The sequence below is a fragment of the Cotesia glomerata genome, linkage group LG1 (genome assembly GCF_020080835.1).
Source record: "Cotesia glomerata isolate CgM1 linkage group LG1, MPM_Cglom_v2.3, whole genome shotgun sequence".
Taxonomy (NCBI): Eukaryota; Metazoa; Arthropoda; class Insecta; order Hymenoptera; family Braconidae; genus Cotesia; species Cotesia glomerata.
In genome coordinates this window covers 14689801-14711805 of record NC_058158.1, presented here as the reverse complement: position 1 = coordinate 14711805, position 22005 = coordinate 14689801, and the positions used below count along the sequence as shown (strand labels likewise).

The 22005-nt window shown below is 32.7% G+C and overlaps 1 protein-coding gene across 1 annotated transcript in view; it reads right to left on the bottom strand.

The window, feature by feature from the left end:
- Positions 1 to 13329: 13329 nt before the first annotated feature.
- The window catches only part of LOC123272179, a 31661-nt gene continuing 22985 nt past the window's right edge, over positions 13330 to 22005 (bottom strand). Inside the window, exon 2 of the mRNA XM_044738881.1 lies at positions 13330 to 14448. Within this exon, the coding sequence (XP_044594816.1) occupies positions 13517 to 14448 (932 nt within the window). The 3' untranslated portion in view covers positions 13330 to 13516. The remainder of the gene's footprint in view (positions 14449 to 22005) is intronic.

Here is a 22005-nt window from a genome sequence, read left to right as displayed (position 1 = left end):
TTTTATTAGCCTGTATTTCCTCCAGGCATAAACAATTTTTTCATTCTTATTTTTAAATTTGTCAGTTCTTATTTTAAAAAATCGGTGTTTGAATGGAAAAAGATCGTTTTGTCTTTGATAACCAATATCTTAGCAACCAATAATCGCACAGAAATTTCGAGGTTGGTTACAAAAACTTGAATAAATTCTCTACAAGGATTGGCTATTGATTTAAAAAAAAAAAAATTTTTTTTAATCATTACATGAATTTGAAAAAGCAACCAAAAAAGGGCTTTTTGTGGTTTTTTGGAAAATCAAGCGCCCAATCAAAAATATTGCGGAATCCTCTAATGTTAAGTATGCCTTTTACTGCTCAATATACCCACAAAAATCCTACGAAGTTTCAATTTAATCCAGCTAACCGTTTTTATTCCCACTTGATTGAATTTTTGAAAAAATTAAAGGAGCAAGAATTTCGCGATGAAAAGGTCATAATTTTTATCGAAATGAAAAAAAAATTTTTTCTTCATGTTTTTCTTGAATCTGTATTAGTGACTTCGTAAACTTGCAGAAAAAAAAAAAAAAAAAAAAAAAAATCGAAAATTTTTCAAAAAATTTTTCAAGAATTTTTGAATTTTTTTTTCATAAATTTTGAAAAATTTTCGATTTTTTTTTATCCATATGATGGTTAAGTCGAAAAAATTTTTTCCAACTCCGTAGATTAAAAAAAAAAAAACCAAAAAAATTTCGAAATTTTTTTTCTCGGTGGTTTTCTTAAGATTACTCGAAAAAAAATTTTCAAACTCAGATCCAAAAACTAGACACTTAGAGCTACAATTTGCTTTTTTTTTTTTTGCTGTACGAATATTTTTATATAAGTTACAGCCTGTTGAAAATCCCCCAAAAATTTTGATTTTTTTCTTGCTCCCTTAATTTTTGTGAGAAGTGTATGTAAAAACGAGTCATTCTTATTATCACATGATCTAGTAATGTGCTAAGAACTTTTTTTTTATACTTTTCGCTCATTCTTGTGTAGCACAGTAACCAGTCGTGTTTCATTTTTTCCGTGTAGTATACACGGGAAAAAATTTCTGGGAAAATTTACGATACAACTATTGTAAAGCTAGACTATACTTTTATTACTATTAATTGTCAAATATTTTAGAAGAAAAAATACTATTTATTCATGAAAAAATACGATATTACTATTGTAAAAAGTAAGAGATGAAAATTTCCAGTCCTGCCTCTGTATCTTTCCAATAGAACTATAGCAAATTTTACAGTAGTTGAATTGGAATGTTTCTCAATTAGAGTGAGTGATGGCCGTGCACAGCGCTAGACTCCGAGTTTATGTAAATGTTAAAGGATATGGGTCTTAGTTTACCTCGGATAGCGTAGAGGGAGAGTTTTTGGCTGCCAACACAGAGTTCTGGGTTCGATTCCCAGATAGCACGAAAATGTCGGTTTCTTTTTTCGATTACTGTACAGGTACCAATTAGTCCAACCTTCTATCTCTCTCCCTCCCTAATATTTCTTTTAAAAAAACCAACTGTGAATTTTTACAATAGTTGAATTGTAAAGTTCCCAAACACATATTGTATAATTTGCTCTATAGTATTCGACTTTTTAAGACTTGCTAGTCCTATTTGTTGGATAAAATTTACAATAGTAGATCGTAAAAATTACTAAATGAGAAGTATAGTCCACCGTTACTATTTTATTTAGTAAAAATTACAATAGTAAAATAGTAAAAACTCCTTCAAATTTCCGTGTAAGTCAGTAATAAATTGTTTTGTTAAATATTATATTTTAAACATTTTAAAGCTGAATTTTCATACCATTGTCTGTATGTTCCAGTCCTAAAAAGCTACGTTTATTATTTTTATGATTACGTGTTAATTTAACGAATCAACCGATCGAGATACGGTCTGCAAGATTCGGAAGTGTTCTACACTGAAAAAGATAGTATTTTTCTTCTAACTAAATTTATTTCTCATTTTTCGTTTACTCATTTAGTTAGTTATTTTATTTATATACTAAGCCAAAAGTCGAAGAGCAAAAATACATAATAATTGTATAATCACATGAGTATTAAGATTAATTAATCTAAAGTTAAATTAAGTAATTTAAATATATAATAGCCAGTAATCAAGTGACACTAAATTATTTACTGTTTTAATCTATACTAATATTATAAAGAGGAAAGATTTGATTGTTTGTTTGTTTGTTTGCATTGAATAGGCTCCGAAACTACTGAACCGATTTGAAAAATTCTTTCACTGTTGGAGAGCTACACTATCCCCGGGTGATATGAACTATATTATATTATGATTGATTTTGAAATTTTTGTTAAATACCCGTGCAAAGCCGGGGTGAACTGCTACACGGAGAAAAATTAATTATACTACCTTCTATACAAAAATAGTAACTCCTACTTTCTAAAATGGTAATAAAATAAATTAGTTACAAAATAATAGGTGGTATCATTGACAATTGTAATAGTTATTATTAATAATGGTAACGATTACTATTGAAAATAATAATTGTAATTATTATAAATTATAACTGTTACAATCAAAGATGGTAACTGTAACCATCTCAGATTGTAAAAATTCTGAAAGAAAAAATAATATAAATTTATTTAATTAAATCCTTTATTTACATCTATATTTCAGCTAATGTACATTTTTTTCTTTGAAATATTAAAATATTTTAAATTCCCTTCAAAATTTTTTTTTGAAAATTTGATTTTTTTGATTTAAAAATTTTTTTTTGAAAGTTTAATTTTTTTTTAATTTGAACTTTATTGAAAATTTTGATTTTTTGGAAATTTCAAATTCTTTTTGAATAATTTGGCGTTGAAACTTGTTTTAGACAAATAAAAATTTATAAATATAATTTCAATCCGAATTTAATCCCGATTTTTTCTGCACTACACTGCACTACAGCTGCTTTTAGTTTATTCAGAAATGCATCGACGGTAACGCAGATTCTTAATTTTTTAAATATTTTTTACTAGCTTAAATAGTAGTTATTATTATTGCTGATGGTAACTGCAACCATCAGGTTATATTAGGAATTACGATTTTGATAATAGTAGTAACTAATTAAAATAATAACAGTTATTATCACTGATTACCATCATAATAGTAGTAGTTACCATCAGGATGGTAAATACTACAATTCAGATGGTTTATTTAACTATTTAAATAATATTTACTACTATCGAATTCAGTTAATAAATTTTAACATAACTAGATAATAAACTCTACAATAAAATTTTCTCCGTGTAGTGTTAAATAAAAGGAAATATTAAATATATTTGACATCGTTAAATCGATATAAATTTAATTAATTAATTTTTTATTTATTTGTTTATTTATACAAGCTTAATGAAAATTCTTAGTTTTAAGATATACGAAAAACTCGAACGCTTATATTTCTTGATCAGAGAAATTGACAAATTTCTTCGTAAAGAATGACATAATTCTTGGCCAAGACAATTATTTAAGATTCTATATCCAGGTTAGCGTCAGACCAGAGCAAGATTTTGGAAACACGGTTTTGACTTTGTCAAGTCTGCCGTAAGAATTTCAAAAAATTCTTAGCTAAGAACTTCGACCTATTCTTGCACGAAAAAGGATTAAGTCTAGGCGCCATTCTCTCCCTTATTTTCCATCGAGACATAGGAAATATAGGACTTCAGCGGTTTTTATTTTAATCCTTGTTTATAGTCTAATCAAAAAGTTTGATTTATACTCAACTTAGAATGAGATTCCCTATTTTTACAAAAGAATCTCGAAGTGTGGTAGTGGAAAGCATCAGATTTCTTGACATTTTTCTTGATAAATTTTTACCCAAGTAATTTGTCGCAATTTTTCAACAATACTTGAGCAAGAATCTATCGACAGTATCTTGCGTTATAACTGTCGAAATATGGATCCGAACAAAAACAGTTTCACTGTAAAAAAGTCGCACCAAGTCCACGTTCATAAAACTATTAGGAAAAAAAATTTTTTTTTTCTTTACAAAAAGATACAAAATAAAAAAATTAAAAAATCCGAGTAACCGATATGATTGTTTATGATTTTCGGAAATTAAAAAATTTTTTGTAAATTTAAAATTAAAAAATTTAAGAACGTATTTAGTGTGCGCGGTTGCAAAATATTTTACTTTTAATGAAATTCGTAAAATCTATTTACTAGGACTTTAAAAAAATTGAAATACACAATGACGCACACCAAGTACGTTCTAAAATTTTTTTAATTTTTAAATTTACAAAAAATTTTTAATTTCCGAAAATCATAAACAATCATATCGGTTACTCGGATTTTTAATTTTTATTTTGTATCTTTTTGTAAAGAAAAAATTTTTTCCTAATAGTCTTATGAACGTGGACTTGTGCGACTTTTTACAGTGAAACTGTTTTTGTTCGGATTTTAGTATTTTTGTAATTATAATGAAAATTTACAATTGATAACAACTTAAATCTCGTGTTGACTGCATTTTTACTGCAAACTATCCCCTTAAAGCTACAGTTTATGTAGATGTAATTCCAGTGCACCCTGGCGGCCATAGATGCAAGCTATGAATCACTTTTACTGTAGTTGCGTGTCTATAGGAAGGATTACTACACATTTTTATTTTATCTAGTCTGTGGCGCTGATATTCCCCATCGAAAAAAAGTCAGGATCGAAATTTCTGGGCTTACTATAGTTTGTGCTGATAAAATTTAATAATTTTAAGTGAATTAAGTGTTATAATTGATTATAATTAATTAATATCAGTAAAATAAAGTATAAATTACTTTTATAATATATTATTTTGGAAAAAGGAGAACCATATAATTAAATAAAATTTTGCAACCTCGAAATACCGTTCTGCTTACAGTAAACACAGTCGGTAGTCTGGCGCTCCGTTTACAACGGATTTGAACGGAACTTGGCGCCAGATTCTACCGAATCTGTGGATGCAGTCACTTGATTAAGAATTTTGAACCAGACTTACTAAAGACTTGATAAAAATTTTTACAATGATAGTAATTATCTTGTTGTGTTGAAAAAACTATTTCAAATGTCGGAAACCCCATCAAAATTAGTGGATTAGTTGGGAAGACAGCGCAATTCAAAATTTTTAAAAAAGGCTTCTTCCAAATGAACTACTAAATTTCCGAGCTTGAAAAACTCGAAAATGTATTAAAATTGTAATTGTGAATTGGAGGACAGAAAATTTTGTAATAAGAAAATTTTCGAGCAATTCGAGCTCTAATTTTTCGAGAAATATACACTCTGTTTTGTGAAATAAACTCAGGTGGACTTCAGCCAAGCTTTTTTGGTTTCACGCTCACCTCACAGTTAATATATTAACTAAGTTATAACTTTCATGCCAGCCGTTTACCAAATTTGGGCCTGCCATTATTTTCCGCAAAGCATTTTCGAATACTTTAAGCTCGAAAATATTATAATTCTTAAGGATGGCCTGAAAGCTGGATTTCAGATTTTTGTAATAAAATCCATCTCTGGCTATCCAAAGAGTTCTTTCCTTTATTTAATTTTTTTACTTTGAGTAACCAGCAAACAGTAAAGTTTATCACTGGAAGTTTCTTACTCAGCTTATTGTAACATAACTAAATTGATCTTTTTTTAAAGACAATAATGTATAAAAAGATGCTATCGAAGAACTATCGATGCTTAGTATTTTTTTAATCCTCTCTATTTGTTGAAAATAAGTTTTGAATAATTTTTTTTTAATTCTCATTTCATTTTTTTTTTTTTTTTTCTAAGAACGACTATTAATTACTCTTCTCGACTAATTAATACTTCATTACATCTGCCTTGATCTGTCAGCACTAACATATTTTGCTCACGCGAGAACATTTAACAGATAGGAAAGCGATATAGTACAAGTGAGGGACTAAAATTCCTGTAAGTCTTGAAGGGTTAGGAAATAAAGATTTGATTACAAATAAAATTAACGGTCTTGATTTTTTTAATTTACAATTGTTGTATTAAATATCCCAAAAATAAACGAGTGAAAGTTTTATATCCTCGAGGCATCAATATTTGTACTAAAATAATACTTTTCTTTAATACTATAATTTATATCCGACAATAAATTGAATTCCAGTTGTACTGCATGTAAAATTTTCGATTGGATTATAAATATATTCATTGAAATCATAAGGAACCAAATGCTATCGATAGAAAAACGTACGTTACCATCGACTGTTTGGCAAGGGTGTCGTGAAATGTTTATAAGAGTTCAAGAGGGTTACAAAGAGTTTGGAACTGCTTAGTCGGCCCTATATTATAAATATCGCCCATGAAAGATGGCGCAGACAGCAGTAGGAGCTGATGGTGTGGGTAAACGTCTGAGTAAAGGAGTGGAACAGAGTTGAAATTAGCATAATCAGAATAATTTCCGCCAGCTGACAGCACTCTCATTCTTTTCCAAGCAAAGATTCTCTACTGTTTTATTTTCTTCGTGTTTGCCGCACTATCTTTAATAATACGACTCCACGTACCCTTTTTCTTCAACTCATGCCTCCATTTCTTCAATCGACATACACTGAAAAATATATATCATCATCATTCATTTAAATCGAGAAAATTTTTCCTTTGAAATTGCATTTTTATTTTTAAACTTCCTTCTTTTGGTAACAGAAATATTTCTTGAATTAATGAATCAAAACTTTTGGATAAAAAAGAAAAAAATGATCCATTCAATAACTCGACTTTTTGATTTCCAATATACCATTGGTTTATATTTTAAATCGATATACATAGATTTATATCGAATAATTTTTTCTCTTGGTGGAAGCGCCTAGAATTTTGCCTTTATTTCATACCAACTTCTGAATATTGATGTTGTCAATCAACGTATAATCTTATTCAGTTAACAAATCTATCTCTAAACTGATTAATTTCTCTCAATCGATAGAAAATCGATCTTTCAATTTTTTATACTTTCTGCGATTAAAGTTCTGAGTTGAATTTCGCAAAACTCATTTACATCAACTAACTTATTGAAGATTAATTACGATATCGCAATAGTACCTGGCAGCCTCTGAGTTACGCAATAATGATTTTTCTGTTTTAAATCGTTGTCAATCTATTAGGTCAGCTTTTTTTCCAAATTTTAATATCAAGCACTTAATAATATACATATGTGATTCATTGATTCTTTCCAGGTAAAATTGTAATCTTTATACTTTCTTGAAGTGTTCAAGCTCAAAAATTTTGAAGTTAATTGGAAAATTTTTTGGAAATTTTCGTACATCCATACCTTTTTAGCAATACATTTTAAAGGGACTTAAAAGAAATTACGTTACCATGAGCTGCGTAATTTATCGCAAATTTATCTATAGTCTAAAAACTGTAATAATTTTACCCGTTAACAGATTCTATTAAGTAAAAATATTATAATCTTTTTTTCTTAATTTTATATTTTTTGGTAATACTTAAAAGGTACAGTAACGATTTTTATAAGAAGTATCTGAAAAACGGTGGACCCTACAGGCTATCCCCGGAACTTTCTTTTTTTCTCAATCTCACGACATTAAAATATTTTTCTATTACGAAGTTTCATGCTCTTTAAGCTCACAAATATAACTTTTATTAATTTTCGAGCTTCTCATGCGCAAAAATCTAGTGCTTACAATGACAGAGCACATTTTTGATAATTTTGAATTGCGATTTCTCATGAACAAATCATTTAATCTTAAAGCACTTCTTGGCATTTGATTTAGATTCCGTATTTTAAAAAACAATTATATCTAAAAAATTGATCTGTCCAGAGATTTAGAAGATATTGAAAAAAAGAACGATTTCCTTGAAATTTTTCGATAACGATATTTCTCGAAAGTATAAACCCATTTTGACGTAATCTGCGACATTTTGTGTTATTTTTTTAAAGTTAATGGCTAATGAGATTTTGAAATTGATCGATACAATGTTTTTGAAATTAACCCGAAAATTTTTTTTTATCATGTCAACCGCGAAAGTTGAATTTTCGAGCAACATACAGAAGGCGCAATGAATGCGATTTCTGGCAATCTATAGTTTAGTTAATTTACCTCACAATAGTATTGAAAAGTAACTTTTTTCTCTCTATCTGTCTCTACATTCCTGCACGACTACTAAAATATGCTATATAGATGAGTCGAATTATCTTTTAATTCGACAAACGTCCGCTGGGTGGAGTAAAAATTGCAAAAAAAAATTTCAGTGACAGTCGAATTTTGTAAACGACTTCAAGATATTTGTAATCAATATAAAAAAGACGTACATTTAATCCGTCGCTATTTAATATTGTGTGAAATAATTCTTGTGCCTTTAAATAAAATAAACAGTAATTAAACATATTTGACTGTTCTTTCGAATCCAACTTCCGCAATTGATATGACAAAAAATTTTGTTCGATACTTTATGCTTAAAGGTAGGGACCCTGACAAACTTGAAGTGAAGGCACACGTTTAAGGCTATGGACACTAGGGTGTTTCAATTTTAGGCGACTTTTTTTTTTCAACGAAAAAACAGGCTGAAAACTTGCATGACGGTGACAACAGAAGCCTGTTCAATACGGAGCTCTTAATATTAATATTTAGAGGTGTCTGTCCTTAATTTTTCATTTCCCATTTAAATAACATAAGAAAAAATTCTTTTTTTTGTTTATTTTTCTAGCTCGGCATACGCACCTCATATAAATAAGTCTATAGCATATTCTTGTAGATAATTCAATGTTCTACAAAAAAAGTCTCTTACACTTTTATCAGAAAGACAGCCGTTCTAAAGTTATTCAGGCGTAAACTTCTAAATGTATAAAACTTTGATTATTCAAGTATTAAACTGATACAAATTAATTTATTACTGTCTTAAATATTATTTTTATATGTAAAATTAATTCTGATGTGCTAACATTTTCATAAGGCTAAAAAAAAAATTACTCATGTATCAAATTTTTTTCTTCTTTATTTCATTTACTGTAAGAAAATCATGACCCGAGTAGAATGAATTAAATTTTTAAAAAGTTTCACGGAATTATCAATTTATTACTCTACACGGAGAGAAAAGATAAGTTTGGAAAATCAGAAAAGTGCACGTCTCATAACGCTGATTTATCACAAAAAAATCTGGAAAACGGTTGACCCTAAAGGCCATACCTGCAACTTCCGCTAATTTCATATCTAAGTGCTTAAAATTACACTTATAAGGTTTTTGAGCTCTTCAAGTCAAAAGTCTGATAAAAGTTTCAAAGAACACTATTTTTTTAACTTTCGAAGTGCAATAACTCTTGAATGAATTAACGAATAATCGAAACTTTTATCGTGATGAGAATGCGCCTAAGCCTCAAACTCGTAGCGTCACTTCAAGTCATCAGAATACTTACCTTTGCGCATATGTATCGAAAATTTCCTTTCTTAAATTTCTTGAAATTTACCAGTCCAAATTGGTTTAAATAAATAAATACATACATACAATCACATCGACTTCATCGTAAAAATAATTAGAATAGTTTTCTAAGATGTCAAGACATGGGGATGTGATGAAAAACCATAATTCCAAAATTTTTTTTTAATTATTGATTTTCACAGTCGGAAGTCAAAAATGAGCAATTCTGTAATAGTAAAAAATTAATGAATATTGTGAAACATGAAAAAAAAAACTTGACAGCGATGTCATGTAATTTACACATAGAAAAAGTGTAAAAGATTTTAAGGTGATCAGCGCAGTAGATTTCAGTTAGAGTTCACTGACTCTAAAGGTTCCAAGTGTGAGAAAACCTGTTTATGAAGGTTGAAGTTTTATACACTAGAAAATCCAGGATAAAGCATTTATAAATAGACGTTTATTTCCTATAGTAGAACAGAATCCTATAAAACAATTATGTGAAAAATGGAAGAAAAACAAAAGAAACAGACTTCATACTCTCCTTCCTTCTTGCAGCTCTCAATCGTAGCTCTTTTGTTAAAGCAGAAGAATTTTTTTCCATGTTAAAAATAATTAAAGACAACAAAGGCAATATAATTTACATCTTAACTCCTAAGCATAAATATATAAATGAAAAAATATATGAAATCTGTAGAGTAAAAATAATTCACATTGGTAAATCAGTTGAAAAGACAATTCTAAAAATAAATTCTAAAAATAAAAATAAATATAAAAATAAAATAAAATAGAGGTTAGTTGTTTTTTCTCACGTTACTTTATTGCTAAGTTTTGTAGCAAAGATATACCTAAAAAGTTGCTAGTCACGTATAGTTTGGATACTTGCCGCAGTATGGCACCGTTCGCAGGTCTTCCTCAAATATATCAAAGTTCATGCATTGAAACCATCGAGATTTTAGAATTTAGTATCCTTAGTTATTATCAATAGTTTAAGTATTATGTTGATACATTATCTTTACGGATTACTTCAAAAGCTTTCGAACCTTACCATTTTTTTGGTCAACAATGAATTGTGCTATTTTTAAGATATTGAATGGATAAATTAAAAAAATTTGTGATTCTTTTTTTATTAAAAGACGTAAAAATTACAATTTTCATGATAGTATAATACGAAAATGTATTAATTACAGTTAAAAAAATATTAACGTACTTTATGTATTTAAACTCCTTATAATTGGCTAACATGTAGAAATTCCAACTGTTGTTGGAATGTTTGTCTTGATATTATATAATTTTTTATAGTGAAAATTTTAGCTTCAAAGTGAAAATTTACCAATTGGAGTTAAGTCAAAAAATGGAAATTTAAATCATTGGTACAGAAAGAAAATTTTTAATAACAAATCAGTTTGACACAATATTTGATGACCAATTTTACCCTAGTTAATTTGGCCTAGAACTCATCGAATATTTCTACAAAAATTTTTGAGGGAAAATACAGACTTGAGTTAAATTTGCTACTTTTTTCGTATTCTCTGTAAACTTTTGTTTTAAAAATTGTATACAAAATTTTGCCATTCGGCTATTTGCCTTGACATAGTCAATAAATACAATACTATGCAGTTCAATACTTTATGAGTTTATCTACTTACCGCAAACTCATGTATCAAATGAAAGTTTCAAAAATTATGAATGAATTAGTCTTAATAATTTATGAAATCAACAAAAAAATATTATTATGAAAAAACTACAAATTTCAATTACTTGCACTTGCATTTTGTACTTGATTAAGTAGTGTCTCGACTGATACTTTAAATAACACGACGTTACGTTCGAAAATCCAAATACCTTACAAACGAGAATACCATCTATTAATTAAACTGTAATGAAGTTCTAAATTATTTTTTAAATTCTAAACGTCAGAAATTTTTTAATTATTTCACTATCTTTATTTATTAGATGTATGTAGTTTGCACAATTCAACAACCCAACTTTTCAATACAATTTTATGAAGTGATGAATGCAAGTTTAAACATACTATAATTGAAATTTTTAATGATGTATTGTAGTAAATATTGTTGATTTTGACTCGTTTAATAATTTAATAATAGATTCGTCTTTGAATTTTCGTAGAAAAATTATGGATTTGAGGATAATTTCATATTATTATTATTATTATTATTATTATTATTATTATTATTATTCTTATTATTATTATTATTATTATTAATAAATTAGGTCATAACAAAACTTATCTAAATAACGGTTTATTATAAGTTTTATTTAAAACCGCGGAAATTCTGTTCAATATTATATTCATCCATTATTCATGCAAGATCAATGCTGTACCACTGGACGGGACGGGACGAGAGCAAATCCGAACGGTGAAAATATCCAATTCAAATTTAAATATTCGAATATCTGAATCATTATATTGAGTTCAATATATTTATTAAATAACTGTATAAGCGCATAGGGACAGGGTAAGCGTTCGTTTTCATAAAAATATATATTTTTATGAAGTAGGCATAAGTGCTTCAATATAAATGAATATTTATAATAATCTTAAGCTCTGAATAAAATGATAAATTTTATCATTTATCTGTAGAAAAGGCTAAATTTTACTGAAAAAATTGAATGAAGTATCGAAAAAAAGAGAATTTAAAAATTATTTACAACAGAATAACGAACTATGTGGTGTATATATATATATATATATATAGATATATATATATATATATATATATATATATATATATATATATAACACAAAACATATGTATGTTCACACTCACGTATACTACGCTTACTCTCACAAGACTTGCCACATCACCGCCACTCGGATCCACGTCTATCTGTCAGTTTCCAGTCTCAAACAAGATGGATGGCTGGCGAATGGAAATCATGGTTGAAGCTTGTCCCACACCCTTCTTTGCTCTCTCCTGTAGCCCTTCTCAATACTACTGCAATACCTCGTTCACCCTTCAGCAATGCTTCACTAGCAAGCAGAGCTTATTTGATTCTCTTCTCTTTGCATGAGCCAGTCCCCAACTTAGTAACGTGAATATGTTCTTCCCTCCCACTTTTTTCTTACCAATATAATTATAATGCTCAAATTATATTAACTTAAATATTTATCTATTCGTTTAAAAAAGTTTTTATATCTTAACTTATTATTATAAAACACTATAGTGATTACTTCAAATATTCTATATGCAGTTAAAAAATTAAATGTTTATTATTATTCATAATATACACTCATAGCTGACATACTAATTATATAAAACAACAAGTCGCATAACATTTTATGGTATATCTACAGAATGTAAACATCTTCAGCGACATTTTATTTTTACATTTATTATTGCAATTTTCATCAGGAAATATCGATATTTTTCAATAACTTTATATCTTAATGTTATTTACACTAATATTAAACTAAATATTTTTATAGATATATTTCGCTTGACGCTGTTCATTGTACTTGTAATGAATACACAATTAATGTGTTGTAAGTATATATCAATAACAATTTAGCAGATTTTATTACACTGTTACTATATTAAGAACTGACTCATGAAAGCATTATTAACATGAGGAATAATTATCAAGATTTAATCAAAAGTTTATGAAAACAATACATTTAAGATGAGAATTGTTTGCTTGACTTTTATAGTTAAGATATTATTTACGAATGTTATAAATTAATTTATATAATTTACTTAATTTTGATGGTTAATTAAGTTTCATTTCAAATATCATCTAAGACAATATAAGGGTAACTTTACTATTGAATGGTCGGTTAAGCTGGTTTTTTTGTTTCTTAACCAAATATAGTTAAATACTAAAAAATTTTAGCTAAAAATAACTACAACAAAATATCTTAATGTTTGAATGAAAAAATAATCAAAACTTTGTATAATAGGAAGGTGTAGTAAAGTAAAAAAAAATTTCATACTTTTGATAAATAAAGAATGTTAATAAATCAACTGATAGTGCTTTTTTAATTAAAAGCTATTATCGATAGTCCATATAGTTCGAATTATAATATGTAAGATATAAGCTATCCCGGGAAAAAATATACATATATATAGTCATATACAATAGGACATAATCATATACGAATCATTGTACCTAAAAAGAAAAAAAAATCACTATAAATTCGTAAGATTTGTGATTTCTAAATCATTATTATGAACAGAATCATCAGCGGTAACAGTAATATGATTTCGTTCAGATTCTGATGATTCTGGATGATAAGTATTTGACCATAATGAAAAATCTGATACTGTCGATGGAGAATAATCTTGGAAACCATTGATATGTTCAAGAAGATTTCCGTGATTATTCCGATGGTAATTAATACTTGCTGAGTGCGCTGATGAGTAATTATTATTCATATATGAGTTCGATGATCCATACCATGCATACTCTTGGTATTGATAAATTTCTGCTCTTCCATAATCCTTGAAGCATTCGTTACGTTCGCCATATGAATCTGATTTAGAATCTTGTTTCCCATCGTCATTTTGTTCATGCGATTGTTGTGCTTGGTAAATAACTCGATAGTCTTGCTTGTCTATTGCATTTTGCTTTTCTGTTATGCTGGGAAATATTTGCCGTCGGTCATTATGATTAGCAAAGTCAGTGAAGCTTGCAATTCGCTCATAATTCTGATGTACTGATGATGGTACATAAACAGGAGGAGAAGAGTATAGATAACCTTCTGAACTAGAACTATAGTCGCGTTTTTGATCATTTTGAAAAGATAAAGTATTTTGTAGAGGAGTTGGAGATGAATGACTAGTTAAATCTTCTTTAAGATCAGGCTTTATTTCAGATTTAACTAACTTTGGTAAATTATCTACAGATTTAACTGAATTTTGCTCTTTCTTGAACTTCATTCGACGATTTTGAAACCAAATTTTGATTTGTCTTTCAGTTAATGATAACGAAGCTGCCATCTCAATTCGTCGTGGTCGACATAAATAACGTCCACAAAGAAATTCCTTTTCAAGTTCAAATAATTGGGCACTTGAATATGCTGTTCTCGATCTTTTCCCACTACTATATTTACGTTGATTACCTAGAAATAAACAATATATTACATTAGATAGTAATATTTTTACATCTCAAGCTTATAGTTATTTTTTTAGTAATTGATGAGTGTGCTTCGTAACATCACTATACACTGTAAAAAATTTTTTGGACTCGGTGTGGTGTAAAATGATTCAGTGTAAAAATTTTTAACACGGACGGTGTGAAAATCGCACTAAGTGTAGTGTTAAATTTGAACGGCGTGAATCCTAAATTTTACACAATCAAGCGTGTAAATGTATTTCCTAAAAATTTCTCATTAATTAATTTGATTGTTTAGTTTCAGACTTGTACGATATTAGATTATAAATATAAATATGTATAAAAATGAATATTTAAAAGTATGTTTTTTTTTATATTATGCCATTTCACGGAGTAAAGTCATTCTAACGTAAATCTTAATATCATTGGAAAGTCTGCAACAAGAATGTTAATATTCAAGTTGTTAAAAATTTATCTAAGTATACGGTGGATCCTATGTAAGAGTCAATTGATAAAAATCGAATGTTCATAATATTAAATATATTTTTAAAAATATAAGCTCATCCCGAAGTTACACTCATCAAGAATCTTCATTTAAGTACCCACATCATTTTTTCATATATTTATATATATATTACATATATGTATATATGAAAAATATATCAAAATGCATGTGAGTACTCAAATGAAAAGTCTTGATGAGTATAACATCGGGATGAGATTATATCTTTAAAAATATCAATAATTAAGAAATGACCTTGTATCTTGTGAACTATTGATATTTTTAAAGATATAAGCTCATCCCGATGTTACACTCGTCAAGACCGGTCATTTGAGTACCCACATGCATTTTGATATATTTTTCATATATACATATATATAATATATATAAATATATGAAAAATTGATGTGGGTACTCAAATGAAAGGTCTTGATGAGTGTAACATCGAGATGAGCTTATATCTTTAAAAACGTCTATAGTTAAAAAAGTACAATATAATTTTACAAAAGTCATTATTCAAGAAAGCAAAATTTTATTTATTTATAGTTTACAAGTCACGGCAATCACATACAGACTGCAAGGTTGCTAGTAATAGTTATTAAATTTTCAAAGTTATAAATAGTAACACGGAAAAGTGTAAAACAGTAAATTACACCGTGTTAAATTTACACGAGTGGAAATTTTACACGGAAGAAATTTTACACTGACATTTCACACTTACACGGCGGTGTAAAAGTCCCTGGGTCCAACTTTACACCGAAATTTTTTACAGTGTACAGAGTTTTAATCAATGCATAAAATCCCTAAGATTGGCAAATGACTGATTGTAAATTCTTGTCCGTCATTAAATTTTATAAGCACAGTATCTATTTAATTAAATATATATGAAACATTCCACATCAAATCAACCACATTGGAATTCAAGCACCTTGGATTTTGCTGAAAATTTTTTTTTCACCTTTTATCTCCCTAAAAAGATTTCTCAGGACAATTTTTATGTTTTTTTTTTTTACGTAACCAAAAAAAAAGGAAATAAAATTTTAATGAGCTATAACTTTTTCGAAAATTAATTAATCAAAATTTTTTTTTTTTTTTTTTAAATTAAAAATTGTTAAAATTTATAATTCTCAATTGAATAAAAAAATTTTTTTTTCACAACTGAGTTAATTTATCTTAATACTATTCCAGATATTAATGGGGAGGTTCAAGAGACCTTAGAGATTACTATAAAAAAAAAAAATTAGAAAAACGGTTGACCCTGAAAGCCATCCCTGCAACTTCCCGCTAATTCCATACCTAGGCGCTTAAAATTGCACTTATGACGTTTTTGAGCTCTTCGAGTTATTACAAAAAAGCACTGTTTTCGATTTTTTTCGACAACGATATCTCACGAACGCATCAACCGGATCTGACGTTCTAGGTGGCGATCGATGCGGGTTTTCAAGGTTAAGAGCTGATTAGTTTTTAAGGTCGATTGGTTCAGCCAATTCGGAGATATTAAAAAAAAATGAAAAAAAAAACAACTTTTTTTTTTACTTTTTTTAAAATTTCTCGAAATCTACTAGTCCAAATCGGTTCCAACTTACAGGACATCTAAGTTTAGCGAAGACCTTTCGAATGACACCAATTGCGATCAAATTGATTAAGCCATTAAGAAGTTATAAGAAGTTTACACACACACACACACACACACACACACACACACACACACACACACACACACACACACACTCGAAGAGCTCAAATAAATAACTTTCATGTAGTTTTGAGCTCTCCGAACTCAAAAGTCTGATAGAAGTTTAATAAAACACTATTTTTAACTTCCCGCTAAGAAAATTGAAAATCCGCCCTTAAGCTTGAAAAACCACGTCGATCACCGCTAATCCGGTCAAAATCGGTTGATTCGTTCGTGAGATATCTGAGCAAGGCCTCGTGACGTTGTCAAAATTATTTGGCAACGCAGGTAAGCTCAAAGATTCGGGGACTAGACTAGACAGACGAACGAACGAGACTCTTGTAAGGGGGGATAAGTGTTATGGCTCAAACAGGTCTTACGGCTGCACCTCCCCGCATGGGCCCTGCTGGTAACTGGTCGGGTTGTCATTATATTACCGATCAGGCTAACGCAGTCGTTGAATGGGTTGATACAGTTAACTGATTACGAGGACAGATTGACATTAAATTCAACTCAATTCACATCTGTCCTATGATAGCGTAAATGCTTGAGGGCAGGGTTTTTCCTTGCCGGCAAACTTGGCTGTGTATTTCCTATGTGAGGGTAGGATAGATATACGTGCGTGTATAGCTTTTTTGAGCCCAGAAAACGGCCTCTTCGGAGGTAGGCGGAAGCTTCGCCATATATTCTTCGTTCGTGAGTTATCGTTGACGAAAGAAAACCGAAAAAAGTGTTTTTTCAGAATTACTCCGAAATTCTTGGTTCGATCAAACTAAACTTATAGATTCTTCATGGGGCTTAAAAAATTGCGTCGAATGCTGCCAACCGCGTAAAAATAAATTCATTTATTCAAAAGTTACTGCAGTTTGAAAATTTGAAAAATTGTGTTTCGAATCTTCGATCTGGCTTTTGAGCTCGAAGAGCTCAAAAGGATAGATAAAGCTGTCCCTTTAAGCTCAGAGAGCTCAAAATAACACATAAATTGTATTTTTGAGCTCAAAGAGTTCAAAAACATCATTAGTGCAATTTTAAGCACTTAGATATGAAATTAGCGGGAAGTTGCACGGATGGCCTTTAGGGTTTACCGTTTTTCTAATTTTATGAATTTTCAAACCGCAATAACTTTTGAATGAATGAACCGATTTTCACGCGGTTTGTGGCATTCGAGGCAGTTTTTTAAATCCTTACATTTTTGAACACTAATCGATAAGACCAGAAGTTTCGATGTAATCCAAAAATAACACTTTTTTTCGATTTCTTTCGTCAACGATAACTCACAAACGAATCAACCGATTTTGACCGGCTTGGTGGCGATCGACGTAGTTTTTTTTATGCTAAAAGCTGATTAGTTTTTGAAATTTATCGATCAAGCCGTTTGAAAGTTATTAAAAAAAACCACATTTGAAAAAATTTTTTTTTTTTTTTTTTTTTTTTTAAATTTCTCAAAATCTATCGGTCCGAATTGGTTCAACATGTATTCAAAATCTAAAGTTAGTCAAACTCTTTCGATTGACACAAACCGCGATCAAATCAGTCGAACCGTTCAAAAGTTATGAGAGGGTTTCACACACACACACACACACACACACACACACACACACACACACACACACACACACCACAGCAAGGAGATGGCAACAAGAAGAGGCCGCTGTCCACGCCCAGCCCTTCCCCAGATATTGACAAGCCAGCACAGAAAAAGACAGCCCGGGATGATACCTGGACCAAAGTGACTCGGCAAAACAAGAAAAAGAAAGAACAGGAGCCAGTGACTCAAACTGCTACAGCCCAAGACCAGCCAAACAGCGGTGGCTCCAAGAAACCAAGGAGGAAGAAGACAAGAACTAAAGCTGTCCTAGTCCAACCAGCTGAAGGGCGAACATACGCCGATCTCCTGAAGGAAATCAAGGCCAAGGTAAGCCCTGTCGAGACGGGCGTAGACATAAGGTCTATTAAAAAGACGAAACACGGAGGCGTTCTCCTTGAAATGGCTCGAAAGTCCGAAGACAGCAAGGCATTCACCGATGCAGTAAGGGCAGCCACTGCAAACATCGGCACAGTCAAGACGCTAACACCAACAACAACGATCGAGATCCTCGACTTAGATGAAATCTCTACCGAGAGCGAAGTCCGTGAAGCACTCAAACGTGAATTCACTGACAACCTGGAGGTCAAACGGGTAAATTTGACAAAACCCACACCACGAGGTAATCGGGCAGCCTTCTGCGAACTAGACGAGCCCAATGCGATTAAGGCCCTTGACAAGGCCCGTATACGGATCGGTTTGGTGAACTGTCGTATACGCCCAGTAGTAAAAGTAACACGTTGTTTTAAATGTCTTGGTTATGGACACCAAACACGTCAGTGTGCGGGACCAGACAGAAGCAGGTGCTGCTACAAATGTGGCGGAGAGAACCACAAGGCCGTAAACTGCACGGAGAAGTTAAAATGCTTCCTTTGTGCTTCGGACAAAGATGCCCAGGATAGTCTATGCCATATTTCTGGCACTGGAGCGTGTAAGGCATTCCGCAAAGCACTTGCAGAAGCCATGAAAGGTCAGAAATGACACGCATACTACAAGGCAACCTGAATAGGTGCGCCTTGGCGCAAAACCCGCTGCGCCAGCGTGTTTTCGAAGATAAAATTGACGTCTGCTTTATCTGCGAGCAATATCTAAACATCGAAGGTAAAACATGGTTCGCAGACGAAACGGGCACGGCAGCAATTTGGATTGTGAACACAAAGAACGTTACCGTCAACAACAGCGGAGGTGGAGCAGGTTTTGTCTGGATTCAAACCCCACAACCTACTTCATGAGCGTCTATCTCTCACCTAACGAAGGGATTAGTGTGTTCCGACAGAAACTCGCAAATATAGAAGATGCGGTCACTAAGTTCGACGGCGAAGTTATCGTAGCTGGTGACTTCAATGCTAAATCGGCTGAATGGGGCGCTGATTTCTCCGACACCAGAGGCAACGAGGTCGCTGACGTCGTGGCTAGACTCGACCTCATAGTGCTAAATACTGGGAGCACCACGACTTTCAGAAGACCGGGGTACCAAGAGTCCATCCTCGACATTTCGTTGGCGACTCCAAAAATTGCCAACATGATTGAAAACTGGACAGTATCCGGAAAATACAGTGGCAGTGATCACCAGTTCGTGACATTTAACGTTGGATTGGCATCTGCTCCGGTACCACAACACGACCTTTCTAAGCGAAAGTGGAATGTCAGGAAGCTTGATCCAGAGGCACTGCGAGCTTCACTTGCACGGAGCTGGTCTACCCTTCAGAACAACCCGACTCCGGATACTTGCAGCGAGACAGAAAGGACAGTACTAAATACGATGAAGGAGATTTCCGCCGCATGTGACGCCTCTATGCCGCGGTTGAAAAACCGGAGTTTTCGCAGGCCGGCGTACTGGTGGTCAACAGACATAGCGGAACTTCGCAAAATGTGCCATCAACTACGTCGCCGCGCAACGAGAGCCGCCAAACGCTCCCCAAGCCAGGACTTGTATTCAACAGAGTACAAGCAGGCCAAAAAGATGCTAAATCGAGCCATCAAAGCAAGTAAAGCAAAGTTGTGGAAAGAGATCTGCAACGATCTCGACAATGACATCTGGGGTAAAGCCTACCAAATTGTCGCCAAACGACTTGGAAAGGCTTCACCAGAGGCGCCGAAGTCTCCAGCCTTAATGGATAGCATCGTAGCGGAGCTTTTCCCCAAACACCCGCCGCGGGAGAAGAAACACTACACTAAAAACAACGAAGTAACGCCCTTCACAACTAAGGAACTACAAGACGCGGCCAAGTCACTCAAAACAGGAAAGGCACCTGGACCTGATGGCATCCCGGCATCGGTGATCAAGATTATAGCCCTGGAATACCCAGACTTACTCCTGAACACCTACAACGCATGCTTGGCAACTGGCACCTTTTCCGCGGTCTGGAAACGGCAGAGATTGGTTCTCTTAGACAAAGGTAAGGGAACCCCCATAACACCTTCGTCGTTTAGACCACTCTGTATGCTAGACATTGCTGGAAAACTGCTCGAGAAGCTCATACAAGGGAGACTTCGCGACGACATCGACCGTGCTGGAGGTTTTGCCACCAACCAGCATGGCTTCCGGAAAGGTCATTCGACAGTCGGAGCGATCAAGAAAGTCATAAAGACAGCAACACAAGCATGGTCTGGTAGCCTCAAAGCTCGTAAAGTATGTCTTCTCCTCACGCTAGATGTCAAAAACGCATTTAACAGCGCAAATTGGGGAGACATTTTAGACGCTCTGGAGCACAAGTTTGACGCGGAGCCAGAAAATCTGGCACTAGTCGACAACTACCTTGACGATAGAAAGCTAATAGTGGAAACTACTGAAGGCCCACAAGAATACGCCATAACGGCTGGCGTGCCGCAAGGCTCAATAATGGGGCCTGATCTATGGAACGCAGACTACGACGAGCTTCTTGAAATCCCGTTGCCAGAGCAAGTAGAGCTAACAGGCTTTGCAGACGACGTTGCAGCCACTATAGTGGCGGACAGCGTGGAAGAGGCCGAACTGCTAGTTCGGGAAACCATCGACACCGTCGAGACTTGGCTCGATAAGCATCACCTGAAACTCGCCAAACAGAAAACCGAGATGGTCGTTTTGACCCGTCAAAAATGGTTTCCAAAACCATTCGCTATGGACATGGGAGGAACAACGCTGACGTCAACAAGGGCCCTGCGGTATCTAGGGGTAATGATAGACGAGAAACTATCTTTCCGTGAACACCTCGACAGTGCATGCAAGAAAGCCAGCAAGACTGTGTCTAGCCTAGCACGAATTATGACCAACACCATGGGACCAAGAACAAAAAAGAGAAGAGTTCTTCTAGAAGCAGTCCACTCGGTACTGCTTTATGGAGCGGAGATATGGGCAGACATATTAAAGCAGAAGACCTACCGGCGAAAGATCGCAGCAGTACAGCGGCGAGGCGCTCTCAGGGTTGCCTGCGCCTACCGCACAGTTTCCGAAGCGGCTGTATTGGTCATTGCAGGAGCCGCGCCCATCGACCTATTAGCGTTCGAAAGAGCAAAACTCTATGACGCTAAAGACAGTGATGATAACATGAAGGACGCAAGAACGAGGATAAAGGCGGAAACGCAGCAAGAGTGGCAGGACCGATGGACATCGGGAGAGACGGGCAGATGGACGGCGCGCCTGATCCCAAACATCAACGTCTGGCTCTCTCGGAAGCACGGGGATACGGACTTTTTCCTGACCCAGCTATTGACGGGACATGGGCAGTTCAATGCCTATCTTTTCAAAATGGGTTTGCACAGCACACCAACGTGCAAATACTGCTCGGATAAAATCGACGACTCCGAACACACATTCTTCGAG